The sequence below is a fragment of the Medicago sativa genome, chromosome 5 (assembly GCF_051527215.1).
Source record: "Medicago sativa cultivar Bolivia chromosome 5, Bolivia_mono, whole genome shotgun sequence".
Lineage (NCBI taxonomy): Eukaryota > Viridiplantae > Streptophyta > Magnoliopsida > Fabales > Fabaceae > Medicago > Medicago sativa.
The window spans coordinates 58,539,339-58,554,481 of NC_140753.1; the positions used below are offsets into that span (position 1 = coordinate 58,539,339).

Here is a 15,143-nt window from a genome sequence, read left to right on the forward strand (position 1 = left end):
AAAAAGTTAATTTATATCCTTGAGTCAATTTAATACAAATTTTTCAAAACTTCATTTGAATAGTTTTTTTATTTGTTTTTTTGAATAATTCATTTGAATAGTTATATGCCATGCATGCCCTAATTATTTGTCTAAGTCTTTAGGATTAGGTGAGGGTAAGAGTTGCCATATTATCTCTATATATAATGTAACAAACTTCTTAGACTATATCCATCCACCTTCTAAAGCCTTATACTACTTAGCAAAATGGCACTTTCTTCTTCTAAAGTTTCACTAAACATTTTTTGCTTTGTTTTGTTCATGTTTTTTCTTATAGATGGTTCTTTTTCTCAACTATCTGAAAATTTCTATGCTAAGAAGTGTCCCAATGTTTTTAAGGCTGTAAATTCCGTTGTTCACTCTGCTGTCGCTAGAGAACCTCGCATGGGAGGATCTCTTCTTCGCCTTCATTTTCATGACTGCTTTGTTAATGTAAATTAATCTTCAAACTATGTTCTTTTATATGTTTTTCTTTAGTTATATATTGTTATATACCATTGCAATGATCAAATACTAAGAAAACTTGCCAGAGAAATAGAGAAAGAAAACATTAATATTTTCTTTAAATCCGTCACAAATTTAATGATGATGAAATTAGAGAAATATTTCTATCTTTTTTTGTCACTAATTTTTTTTGTTATTATTATATACCATTTCTATATTATATATCCACCACTTAGAAAACTAGTGAGAAAAATTTAGAGAAGAAAAACATGAACTTTTTTTTTTTCTTCTGCAAAAGGATGGTAGCAAAGAGCTAACCATCACCAAAATTCATAGAACAAAAGACGGAAAGATACAAAGGGGAGGGGACTAGGCCAAAACTCCCAAAACTAAGAAGAAAATCTAAAGTTAGATCTTCCTTCTTTATCTCTAAAGAAGCTAGATCTAATGAATAAAGGAGCCTCATTCCAACACTAATTAGTGTGATGATAGTATTAGAAAGTGATTTCATTTCTTCCTCAATAAATTTTGGCGCTAATTTATTTTTTCTAATAGTGATATATAATCAATATTATTATTTTTTTGACAAATAATCAATATTATTATTTATTCACCAATAGTTCATATGAAGATTTCAAATGTGAAAATAAAAATATTAATATAGATAATAGATTGAATATATTATTTTTTGGTAGTTTGATAATGAATTGAATATAATCAGTGAGTCTTATTGAGTGAATTGAATAGGGTCATATACACTTTTCATGTCGTTACGCTACTGGACTATTTATACTTTATTTTTATACTGTTTCTATCTCTTTCAAAGAGTCTTATTGAGTGACGTAACTATTGCAATAATGGAACATTTCATGCTTAAGTAAAATGAACTGTCTACTGCTTGCATGATTATGCACCACTCATCTTTGAGAGCGATTTACCATGTCCCCAACATAGGTTGGTGAATATATTAAAAAAAAATTAGCCAAAAAATTATTAAATTTTTGTAGTTTGAATGTGCATGAATATGTACTTTTAAATTCTTGAGATATGTGTTTTTTTTTTTTTTGCAAGTACCCTTGTAATTTTCCCATGTTGTGAGTTAAATACTCTTTGTACTTATCTTCTTAATCTTTATCTAATAAATTTGGCTGTTCAAAAGAAATTTATTTTAGAAACATGAAAGTTTTTTAGTAGTAATGGAAAACAACAATACTTTTTTTTAGAGGGGAAAACAACCGTACGTACAAATAATTTATCTTTTTTTTTTTTTGTCAAAAAGATTTACTGTTTATTTGCATTGTGAATAAAGCAAAAGGCAAATTCCAAAAATGCCTTTTTGAAGCTTGATGTTTAAACTTGTTTAAACTGTAAGTGTGCTAATAAATAATTTATATTCAATTTTGACGTTATTTATTTTAAACATACACCGCATATTAGTTAGACATGCGTTACAAACTATTTTACAAATTTAAACCGTGTGCGCGTGACTTCACAAATTCAACCACATTTGGCATGTCTAATTTTTGTTTTGGACTCTAACAATAATAAGCTTAAAATATGTTATCGCATGATTTTGAATTGTAAACAACTCAAATCCTTATATACCTATCATTGCCCTAAAACTTCATAAACATATGATTTTGGTGAACTTACTTATCATAAATCACTTTTTGCTTATTGATAACAGGGTTGTGATGGATCAGTGCTACTTGATGACACACCCTCCAATAAAGGAGAGAAGAATGCACTTCCCAACAAAGATTCTTTGAGAGGTTTTGAAGTTATTGATGCCATAAAGTCTAAGGTGGAGTCACTATGCCCCGGTGTGGTCTCTTGTGCTGATATCTTAGCCATTGCTGCTCGTGATTCTGTTGTAAATGTGAGTACAAAATCAATATGTTAAACACTGAATTTTTAGTAATTTTTCAATTATAAATTCACTACTAGAAGAAGTTTAATAATCAACAAAAATTAGAGACGTAAAAAGTAAAACTGATCTATAATTTGTAAAATGGGCTTTGTTATTTTTTTTTTTTTGAGAAATTATATATTTGCTTCAGTAAATTAGTTGCTTAAATATAATGTTTACAAGTCTTGGTACCAGAAAATTATCAGCAAAAACTCTAAAATATTTAAATTCAAAACAGCCTCGATGTAGAGAGACTGTAGACTAGGATGTGGTCGAATTTGATAGTTGCATAAATTATATTATCCAACAAGTTATATGCACATATTAGTTTATTTTTATTGAAGAGATTTTAATGGAATAGTCATAGATACGAAGTTATATATATATTTACAATAATAAAATATAGATCAAGTGTGACGTTTAAACAACCACGTACATTGCATGTTATGCCTAATTTTCGTTTTGTTCTAACTCTAAGTGACTTTTTTAATATAAAAGACCAACACATATTTATGAATTAATTATTGCTTAATAATAGTTGACAATAATTTATAGAGTAAATTACACTTCCCTCCCCTCAAAGATGCTTGAATTACACTCATCTCCCCTCTTATCTTAAAATATACACTCCCCTCCTTTGAAAAGTAAAATTTATACTCCCCTCCCTTATATGATGCTTAAATTACAACCCTCTCCCTTAATAATTAAATATGCGCTACACTTTAATCTATTTTAACATAAATAAATATGTTTAAGATATATATTAATTTTGAACCACCATTTAAAAAAATTAATTCATTTCTATATAATTTAAATGTCAATGATAAATAAATTTAAATATTTTGCTATTGATTTTATAATTTAGAGTATAAAATTAACTTTTAAATAACCATGCATTATTGTATTTAGTAATTTTTCACATGTTTTTATTTTATTTGGGGTTGTTTCGTATTTTATAATAGGGTTTAAAACTACATGTTATGGATAAAAAAATAACGAAAAATATGTATTCAATTTTTTATTATATTAAAATAGACCCGCAGTACTATTTTTTTCGAAATGTGTTAGATTATTATTTTTTTGCTAGATTATTAGAAATAAAAAAAAATATTGAGGGAGTAAAGTGTAGATTTTAACATAAGAGGGGAGGTGAATGTAATTCAAGCTTCTCTTAGGGGAGGGGAGTGAAATTTTTTCTAATATATTTTGAATAAGAGGGGAGGGGAGTGTATATTTTAACATAAGAGGGGAGGGGAGTGTAATTCAAACATCTTTGAAGGGAGGAGAGTGTAATTTACTCTAATTTATACTAATAATAATTTCAAAGAATCTATTTCGTTTGGCAATGGAAGTGTCAAATAGACTTTTCAACGAGTCATGGTGGTGAAAAAAAAGAGAAGTTGGAATTCTTAGCTTTCACGTTGACATGATTTTCTGTCGCGATTTTGCTAAACATAATGTCTTACATAAAATAGATATCATAACGATACATATAACTGTTTAATTAATCTAACACTCATACATATAGCTGCAGTATAATTTATCAAAATTTAAAAACCCTAATTTCTTTTCTTCTAATAAATGCTTTTATTTTCATTCTATCATATTAGTTTTTAAATTTATTTTTATTCTATCATATTTTGCAGCTTGGAGGGCCTTTTTGGAAGGTTAAACTTGGAAGAAGGGATTCAAAAACAGCCAGCCTCAATGATGCAAACAGTGGTGTAATTCCACCTCCCTTTTCCACCCTTAGCAACCTTATCAATAGGTTTAAAGCTCAAGGACTCTCTACTAAGGACATGGTGGCCTTATCTGGTACATGTCTTTTTCCTATTGTGTCTAATTAAAACTTTTTTCTTCTTCTTACTTCTATTATTATGACACTATTATTAGTTTTTATTTTGCTTGATATCACACATTTGGTTGACTAGGATGTGATGTTTAAACAACCACGTAGACTTCATGTCATGCCTAATTTTTGTTTTGTTCTAAGTGACTTCTAATAAAAAAAGAACAATGAAACGAAAAACATGTTTATTCAACCAAGAAAATACATGAAATTATTGGTTATGTTTGAATTAATGTTTCCACAGTTGAAATGAAATGGTAACACCGTTTAAATTTCATTTTCAACACTTTGTACTCTGACTCTAGAGTCTTGGTATATACAAATTCAACTTACTTAGCACTATTAATTAAATCTAAATATTATTTGAACATGTAGAAATTATTGAAGTGCCAAATTCAACTTACATAGCATTATTTATTTTGTTAGTCTCAACCCTTCGATATTAAAGAGAAAATGGGACCCTGGTGGTTTGATAATCTAAAGTTCAGTCTAAATATAAGTAAAATCTTATTAAAGATTATCTCACATATAATTGAAATTCGAATTCTCTTTAAACGATTCATCACGAACCAAAATTCATTAATCACTTCAGTCTAACTATTTAATTCTTTGTGCTTCTTAGGAGCTCACACAATTGGAAAGGCAAGGTGTACCGTTTATAGAGATCGTATTTACAATGATTTAAATATTGATAGTTTATTTGCCAAGTCAAGGCAGAGGAATTGTCCAAGGAAAAGTGGTACAATAAAAGACAACAATGTAGCTGTCCTAGACTTCAAAACACCAAACCATTTTGATAACTTATACTACAAGAATCTCATCAACAAAAAGGGACTCCTTCATTCTGATCAAGAGCTTTTCAATGGAGGATCTACTGATTCATTGGTTAAAAGTTATAGCAATAATCAAAATGCATTTGAATCAGATTTTGCTACTGCAATGATTAAGATGGGAAATAACAAGCCTCTTACCGGATCAAAAGGGGAGATTAGAAGGCAATGCAGGAGAGCCAATTAAAGGAAACTTGGATAAGATCGATATTTCAGATTGAAGGCGTGTTTGATCTTTGGTGTTCGATGTCTATGTGTTGTTATTAGTGTTTCATAAAAGGAAACTATTAAATCAAATGTGTGTGTGTTTTTTTTTTCTCTTCAAGTACATATACCCCAAAAGTGGTGGTATTCTTTAGTTGATTTATATGTTCTATTAATTTCTTGTGTCTTATAAAATTATATTGATGCTTTTTAAATTTTACCCAAGTTAATGTAATTTAAATTGCAAAGCAGTGTGGTGACAAAAGTGTCACTTTAAGGACGTGTGTATGTAGTAATCACATAAATAAAAATGAATGTATATTTTAACATTGAAAAAAAAGAATGAATTTAATTATTATATTTTATCTGTGTATAATTATTTTATGAATGGATGCAATGATGTGTTCTTTTTAAAAAGTCAAAATGAATTGTATTAACCAAACTACCAAGTCTTCCCAGCACAAGAAGCGTGGAGAGAGACTTAGAAAAAGTAAAAGCAATTACAACTCAATTCCAATGAAATCACGAGAACGAAAGAAATCTCAAAACAAACTAATTAACTACTCCCAAACACATAAGGGGATTAGCCACACAATAAAATTGTAGCTTAATTTTGTCAAGTAAATGTTGCAATGTTTCCTCCTTTTGCTGGAAAATTCGATTGTTTCTTTCTTTCCATATAACTCAAACACTTGAAAGCCAATAAGATGAATAGTTGGGAGAATATTTTTTTAGAGTCCTCCTAAGCATCCAAATTAAAGTAAATGTTATGAAATAAGCACTAGATTGATTGCACAATGTCCAACCAATGTGAAATGGATGACTAAATTTTTTCAAAAAAAAATCGCATTTCAGAAACATATAATCCACATGTCAGTGTATATTTGTTCCATAAGTTTTATCTATAAAATACCGTATAACTCTTTTTATGTCGTGTAAAACCATGTATCATTCAACAATTCTAGACTGTTTCAAATTTTTATTTGTAATTCAATATAACAATAGGTTGGGAATCCAAAATCAAATCCACCTAACAAGGCCATTTTCCACCATATGAGTTTCTCGTGCGTCCTATTCGGATTTTAAATACGAAATATTTCAACGTGTTTTTTAAGATTTTATGGGGTTTTTATGTAGTTCATATTATAAAATCAGAACTGTATAGGGTGCGTGAGAACCTCATAGGATGAGAAAAGAAACACAACCTAACAATACCATGTCTTTGGGCTTTAGCTATTAAACAAATGACAGAGAAAATGCACATGACAATTTCTTATTCCACCCTGCCAATTTCTCGTGCACTCTACGACATTTTTTATTTTTCATTGGTAGTGGATTAACCCATTAGCGATGACGGCTTGGGTGAACCACTAGAAATCTTTGCATTCTTCCTCTCTATTCCTTAACTCTTTATTTTTCTTAAGCAATTGATTCGATTTAGGTTGTGAAAATTATTTTTCTAAAACCTAATTTTTGTTAGAATTGTTATTTTCACAAGGGCTTCTACGATTCAACTTACTAGCAACTAAATTGAATTTGACCAAAGAAAACTCACAACCTCAAGGGAAAGAATTATCACTCTTGGGATAGATCCATAAAAAAGACGATCATGATGAAGCATAAACTTCGTTTTCTCAATGGAACCCAGGGCCGTATCTGAGGCAGGGTGAAGAGGGCGACCGCTCTAGGTCTCAAAAAATAACTACAAAATTTGGGCCCCAATTTTATTTAAGGGTCTATTAGGCCCTAAAAAAATTGATTAGTTTTTTGTATCAAGTTTGATGTTTATATAGGTTTATTAGTTAGGATACAAATTGAAGGTTCGCCCTAGGCCACCAAAATCTTAGAAACGGCACGGATGGAATCACACATATGCCCCATGAATTTGACCCTACATATGAGGCATGGGTGCGATGCAACAATCTTGTGCATACGTCGATCTTGAATTAGGCGATTCCTTGTATAACGTAAGTATCAATGTATCATGTATCTAGAAATTGCAATAGATGCATGGAAATATTTGAAAGAATGATTCTCGAGAGTTGACCGTATTCATATTTTTACCTTGCAGTGCAAATCATACACTTGTTCGCAGAGTAATTTCTCTATATTACAAACTCTACTGCTTAAATATTTTCTTCCAAAGTTTTTCTAGTAGTAATTTCAATACAGGCACAATTATTGTCTATAATTTAGTGAGTAATCCAAACTCAGACTTACGGCTTGTTTATGTTTCATTTTCTATGATTAATGTTTTGAATAATCTGCGTCGCAACATTTCAACAAATTAGAATTCATTTTTTACATGCATCTTGCTAAACAAAAAACAAGTGTTTCATTATGATGTGAGTTTAAGTAGAGCATCAAAGTGCTTTGAAAAATTGTCAAATTTTCTCCATCAACCCATAATCGACAGAAGCATAAACGTACCAACACAAGAAGGACCCCTAAAATTTGTAGTAAAAACGCTTTCTTTGACGAGAATGCCAAAGACTTCGAGATGAGGAGGGAATCAACTAAGACAAAAGAGGGGGAAAGAGTAGTTGGGAAAGCGATAAGATAGTTTTGGCATGACAAGTTTTTTGGCTCGACAAGCAGTCGTTTCACTCGACTAAACCAATCTTAGTAGAAGTGTAGCATAATCTTGATTCTTTTGCAGCTGCAGGAATGTAGGTTAGTGCGAAAAAGTAATCCATTTTTTTTTTTTTTTTGTGGTGCCGGGGTTCGAACCCCAGACCTTGCATATATTATGCATTGTCTTTACCAACTGAGTTAAGCTCACGGGGACAAAAAAGTAATCCATTTGATAACAAGGTGGAACAATTGTATGTACATAGCGCAGCAAATCAATTGCTCTTGCACTCATATTTTCAGAGAGGGGAATTCAGCAGCTCATAGTTTGGCTAGTAACGGTCAGAGCTTGGCCTGTTTTACTTCTCAGTGGTGGAACTCTCCACCTAGTTTCATTTTGCATATTCTTACTAGGGATAGTGCCGGCCTTCCTTTTTCTAGATTCTTGATGTAATTACTGTTTGTTTGGGGTTTTTTTCCCTTCCTGGTTTAATGCATTTAGTTGTTTGATAAAAAAAGGAAAGGCAAGGAAAGTTGTCCCAGAATGAAATTGTGAAAGAAAATACCTATCATCAATATCATCACGGTTAGTGAAAAAAGTCATTCAAATAACAAAAGGAAAGAAAGAATAAGGATATCATACTACCTCATATCCAAAAAAATTCTCTTTGAATCCATAATCATAACAAAGACCAGGGGCGGAGCCAGCTTGTATCCAAGGGATGCAGCTGAACCCCCTCAACCCTTTAATTTACTCCTATTATTTTGGGTTTCTTCCATCTTGAACCCCCTTAAATATAAGGCTTGCACCAACTCTCTCTCATTTGTAAACGTAAAGTTACACACATTGGAGCATATTGTCTAATAACGTGGTGTAATGTACATATATGTAATGTACACTGACATTAAACATTTTCTATTGAGTTCAAAGATTTTTCTTGCACCTACCTAGCTTTTTGCTTGCTTAATTAACGTGAGTTGTTAGTACTACTTTTGCACCTAAAATTTAGCCCTACATCCATCATAAATTACATAAATCATATTGACAATTATACATAAATTTAAAAGATAATTAATTTTATATGTGTTAATCGGAAAAGTAAAATTTTATATTTCATTAGTATTATAAAACAATTTATATTCATAGTCAAATTGAGGACGAATAGATAAATGATTGTCTCATTACTTATATTAATAGAGACGTGTTTGATAACATTGATAAAAAAATTGATTATTCAACACATTCATAATTTGAAATTGCTTGGATGACAATTGTGGAGTGGGGTGGAGTATCTTCGCAAATTTTTTAGTACAACTTAAACCTATTACAATGTAATTTTTCAAATATATTATTTTTGTATATATTATTATAATTATTAATTACATTACAAAGGTTTGAACCCCCTGACCCAGGGTCCTGGCACAAAACAATTTTCAACGGCACAAGCTAAAGCTTGGATAGCTTTCAGCCTTAACTTGAGGAGAGGGGGGTATCACAGTTAGTTAATTAGCTATCTCTGCCCAAATTAGTATTTTAGTTAGTTAGTCAACATCTAGTTAGTTTGTTAACTAACTTTATGCACTTTCTACAATAGTATAAAGAATGTTCCTCCTTTTTATTGAGATTTATTGAAGCAATAATATTCAATCAAGTTTTATCATTTCCTCCATTTTCTGTTCTAAATCTTCTGAATTCTGCTGTTTCCCAACAAAAAATGCTCATTCCCAACTGAAATGACTGTAATGCCCCTGCGCGAGTTAACTCACGTTGTGCAAATCTCTGCGTGAGTTAACTCACGCTAGTGTAAATCTTTGCGTGAGTTAACTCACGCAACGTGAGTTAAGTCACGCAGATTTAACACTAACGTGAGTTAACTCATGCAGTGGTATTTTTGGAATTTCAGTTGGGAATGAGCAAAATGTGTTGAGTAAAGAGAAAAATTCAAATATTTTTCGCGAGAAATCCGTCTAACGTGAGGTGGACCAACTTGAGTAGATGAGTTGAAACTCTCATCACTCCTGCTTCGTAGCAGGTTGCTAGACAAGCCCGATAATTTTTTTTTATTTACCATTTTCATGCTATGAAAATGATGATAGCAACCAAATGACCATGAATTAACAATGAATCAAGCTAACAGTTGCACCAAGAACATTGTTTAAGTAATCTATAAAGGCAATTTTAAACATACAAGACAAACATATGGAGTATAAAAGTAAATTAATAAATACATTGTTTTCTATGTAAAAGTTACCACTTTTGATTATTTAAACAAGGAAAATGCTGTCTATAGTGACAAATTTTTTCAAGAATTATCACGACGGCTTAACTCATTTATGATAGCAACTACATGTAAGGTAAGTGAGGCCTTTTTAATTTGTTTTAATTTTTTGATACCACAGCAGTTTTTGGTTCGTGAATCAATCTTAAGAAAACTCTCGCGATATATAGCATTGTTGTTTAAACAACGTCAAAAGGACATTTGTTGGCACAACTATTGAAGCATAACTAAGACAAAAAAAAAAACATACAAAAATTACCAAATCAAGGCATATTTTTTATTTTTTTAAGCAAAAACCAAACATATATACATAACAAGCTGGCCCTAGTTCTCTCTCTCTCTCTCTCTCTCTCTCTCTCTCTCTCTCTCTCTCTCTAGGTTTTCTCTTCCATTATTTTCATTGAGGGGTGGTTTTGGGTCAATTTTTGACCTGAAATCACCCCCTCTTCATCTTTCTCTCTCTATTTCAATCTAAATAAGTGATTTTCACATACATCTAGTTTTTTCTTTGTGATTTTATCATCTAAGTGTGGTGGTTTGTTGTTCGTCGTCTTGTGCGGCGCTGTTTGATTTCCCGTCTTCTTGCGGTGTTCATTTGATTCATCTTGAAAGATTGATTATTCAATCAAAGATTTGGGCGTCAAGTTGCAGATCCGGAGGTCATGGATATTCCGGTCACTTTAATTTTATCATATATTTTTGCAGGCATTATGTCGTTATATGCTATTAACATTGCAGATCCAGAGGCCATGGATATTCCGGTCACTTTAATTCATCCTTTATGTTTTAGCGGTGTTGAATGATGTAATCTCTCGATTTGAATGAATATCATTTTGTTTTTGTCAAAAAAAATATACATAACATTATTTTATGATTAATATTCAAGATATATATACAACACACACGCCTTTCATAAAAATAAAATAAAATGGATTACCCAAAAAAACAATAAAAGTATTAGAATATAATTGAATAGTAATACTGACTGTGGTGCCACATCAATTAATAAGACTTGTATACTTTTTTAAGAAAAAAAGTCCTATACTTTTAACTAATTAAATAATTTTTTTGAACAAATCAAAATGGAATATATTGCTCAAAAGGAGAATGATTCACCCCACACAAGGCATGCTAAAAGCGATGAATCACCCAAAGTCTGTACAACAACTAGATACCTAGCACAAATGCCACCAAACAGAAAAATAAAAAAATTATACGACACCCATACAAAGAAGTGGGTGTCTCCACCAATCATGAAAACCAAATGCAATTGGCACAAAATTCGACGAAAGCCATAAAAAGGAATTCAGCTTCACCTTTTCGACAATATTGTGAGGATCAATTACCGCATTTTTGAAGATACAGTTGTTTCTCTCCTTCCAAATTGTTCAAACACAAGCGAGCCAAATAACCTTAAGAAAAGAGTGAGAAGCTTGTGGCAAACCTGCCAAATGAGTAAACTGTAGATAATGGTTTGTAACTGAACCTGGGAACACACAAGAAAAACCAATCCAATGACATATTAAAAAGAGAAAATTGCACTTACCACCCTTTGAGGTTTCCATGAATAGCACTAACCTCCCTTGTTTTTCAATCAAACTAACAAACAGCCCCCTATCCCTTAACACAGTTTGTTTCATGTCTAACCGCTCAATTTCCAGGTAGCTCTGCTAGTATCTATGCTCTTTTTTCCCTCTTGCAAAATATGTACATCTCATTTATATGGGTAATCCTGCATCGATAAATATAATTTTAAGACAACAGATGTGATTAAAAATGAGCAAAACACCGGTGAGTATTCATTGGCAATTGCAGAATACCTTTTTACCTTAAATTTGCAATTTATGTTGCTGGGTTTGGGGTGTTTCATATGGTGGGTTTACTAGCTCTCATCCATAACATATCAAAAAAAATAAATAGTGGAAGTGGATATCTCCTTTTTTTTTCTTTTTCTCTCTTCCATTTTTTAATTTCCTAACTTCAGAACCTCAAAAATTACCCTCTTTACCTATCAATGCTTTATCTCCTTCAACCCTATATTTTGTCGACTTTTGAATCCAAACAACCCTCAATTTTTTCCCCTAAGTCTTGTCAGGTGCAACTGCAAGTATATTGAAGGCATTCCCTTTGGCTGTTACCTCCCCAGCCTCGGCGTACAGATTACAGATGCCTCTCGATTTATAATTTGAAAGTAGATATTGAAAGTAAACCTAAAATTTAAGGGTTTTTTTTAGCTCTTTATTTAAGAGAGTATAACAGTGTGAGAGTGCGGGGAGGTTAGTGTTTTTTTTGAAAACTAAAGGGGGTGTTTTTGTTGTTTGATAAAACCTCAGGGGAGGTTAGTGCAATTTACCCTATTAAAAACCAAACGCTCCCAAACACATCACATCCTATGAAAAGATGATCCGCAGTTTCAATGCAACCACATCCTCCAACACACAAATTTTCATTAGGTTGGATAACATGTCGTCGCACCAAATTTGATCTTGTCGGAATTCTATCTTTCAAGAGACGCCAAGCAAAAAGAGAAACTTTTGTAGGAATCAATTTGTGCCACACGTCGTTGTTTGGATCAACGGTCACCTGATCATCCATAGATGTTAGAAAGCGGTAAGTCCCACGAACCGAGTATCCATGTATAGGATCAAGCAACCAAAGCCAGTGGTCCTGTAAATTTTCCTGCAAAGTAACATTATTCAATAAAGTCGCGCACTCCCTCACACTATAATCCTCCCATGCCAACAACCGACGCCTCCACCCCCACCCACTACCTCCTTCGTCCCACCCCATTCTCACCATATCCTCCACCGAACACTCCTTATGGACTGACAACTCATAAAGACGGCTGAACTGACACTTTAAAGGAACTCCACCTAGCCAATTATCAGTCCAAAAGAAAGTGTTACGACCGTCACCTACCACTCGCCTAGAGTTATCATCGAACCAACTTCCTACTCCCGACCCCACCCTTTCCCTCACGTGACACATCATCCTCCACCACCCTGAAGCACTTCTACTCCCTTCCTTAATGCGGCCTCCTTCCTCCCCATACCTAGCCTTTAAAACACGATATCACAACCCTTCCTTATCAACCAACAACCTCCAGCACCACTTTCCTAACAAAGATAAATTAAATTCCCCTAGCCTCCGCACCCCCAAACCACCACGGTCCACAGGTAAACAAATTGTATCCCAATTTATCCAAGCAATTTTTTTAGAGACCTCACAACCCCCCAAAAAAAAATTTTAAAGATAGATTCAATAGAGGAAATTATACATGTAGGTGCCTTGAAGAAGAAAAGAAAGTAAACCGGAAGAGAGGACATGGCATACTTCAGAAGAACCACATATTATTGGATGCATACATACAAAATTTGTACAATAACTATGTATATCAATTTCTCTCGAAAACAAACTATGTATATAAATTAAACTCTATAAAAAATAGAAGTTTTTAATTTTAACTTGACAGTGATGGGCTAATCTTTTTTTATAGTGGCCGGAGTTTGAACTCCGGACATTACATATTTTATGCATTGTCCCAACCAACTGAGTTAAGTTCACGAGAATAGTGATGTGCTAATCTACCCTGCTTGCCACCGACCCAAATTTTCAACTGCTAATTAGAGTAGTAGATAGATTTGTAATTAGTGTAGATAGTTTTTATTTGGTAGTGTAGATAGTTATATCAATGCGAATGCATTTTTTTTGTTTTTGTGTGGAAGCAATCCATGAATGCTTAAAGAATAAAGATACGCATCTTTGACTAAACATACGAATTCTATATTTAATTCACAGATAGATCCAAAGGCTTATCATTAATATACATGTATCTTATTTCAAAAATAAATAAAAATTAATATACATGTATCTGGGAATCCTCACAAGAACTTTATTTTATCATTTTTTGCGAAATAATTTTTGAGAGGGAATATTATATAGAACTTTTTTTAAGGGTATTATATTAGAACTTGTCAACCTCATATAAATGCTTCCTAAAAAAAAAAATATGTAAATGCGATTTCAGTTTGATGTTATTTTAATTGAATATTTATTATTCATTTGAAAAATTGAATATATTATTTTTTTAAAAAAATATTATTTTATTTATGAGGCATTATTTTAATGAATAGTATTATCGGTTAAAATATACATTATCTGCACTATAAGTTGTCCAACTAGCTTCAATTGCGTGTTGTAAAATTATTTTTTGGTTTCTCTTCTCAAACACATATAAAATATAGAAAATTTAAACTCCATGTCTTCTTGATGGATGCATGTTTGACATTAAAGACAACGTTTTGTTGGAAGATGAAGTTTCTCTTATGTGTCACACTGATAAGAGAAAAATGTTCTAAAATAAGTTTTTCTTTATATTTTTTAACGTATAGCATTAATTATTTTATTTTTATTCTACATTCAAAGTAATGTACTATTTAATGTGATTTTTTTTGGTACAATACTATATTATTTGCATTAATTATGAAAATAAATAAATTTAATAAATAATAAAAATAATCTCATAAAATTTTAAGCTCTCTTATTTTTTTTCTATAACTCTAGGTTTGTGCGGGAAAAAAATCTAAATTGACATAAACGAAGGAAAAGTAAATTAAGTTAATCACTAATGGTAATTGGTAATAGTATGTTGGGTGATGGTAATTGGTAATAGTATGTTGGGTGATGAGGAAGCCCTAAGAAATCATCTATATTGGACAAAAAAACAATCATATTAATGAGATTGACATCACGTATTAATCCAAATCTTAAGAAATTGATTTAATAGATAATCTTATTCATAAAACGTTCAACTTTCACTTTAGTAACGTGAGACTTCTAACTTACACTTTCTAAACAACAATCTCTTTCTCAAATGTGAGTCCATCAATTCACCATACTTCTCCTCAAGCGGGAGCTATTTCATCCACATACACTTACTTTCACTTGTACCGTCGTTGTTCTTGCATCAACGGAGCACGCCGTCTGAACACCGCATCTTTATCCACAACCTTAAGGAA

The 15,143-nt window shown here is 31.8% G+C and overlaps 1 protein-coding gene across 1 annotated transcript; it reads left to right on the top strand.

The window, feature by feature from the left end:
• Positions 1 to 208: 208 nt before the first annotated feature.
• LOC146923492 (peroxidase 4-like) lies at positions 209 to 5,396 on the top strand. Its single transcript, XM_085708651.1, has 4 exons — positions 209 to 471; positions 2,171 to 2,362; positions 4,039 to 4,207; positions 4,864 to 5,396. Exons 1-4 carry the CDS (start codon positions 247 to 249, stop codon positions 5,256 to 5,258), a joined length of 981 nt encoding a protein of 326 aa, XP_085564777.1. The 5' UTR covers positions 209 to 246; the 3' UTR covers positions 5,259 to 5,396.
• Positions 5,397 to 15,143: the final 9,747 nt, after the last annotated feature.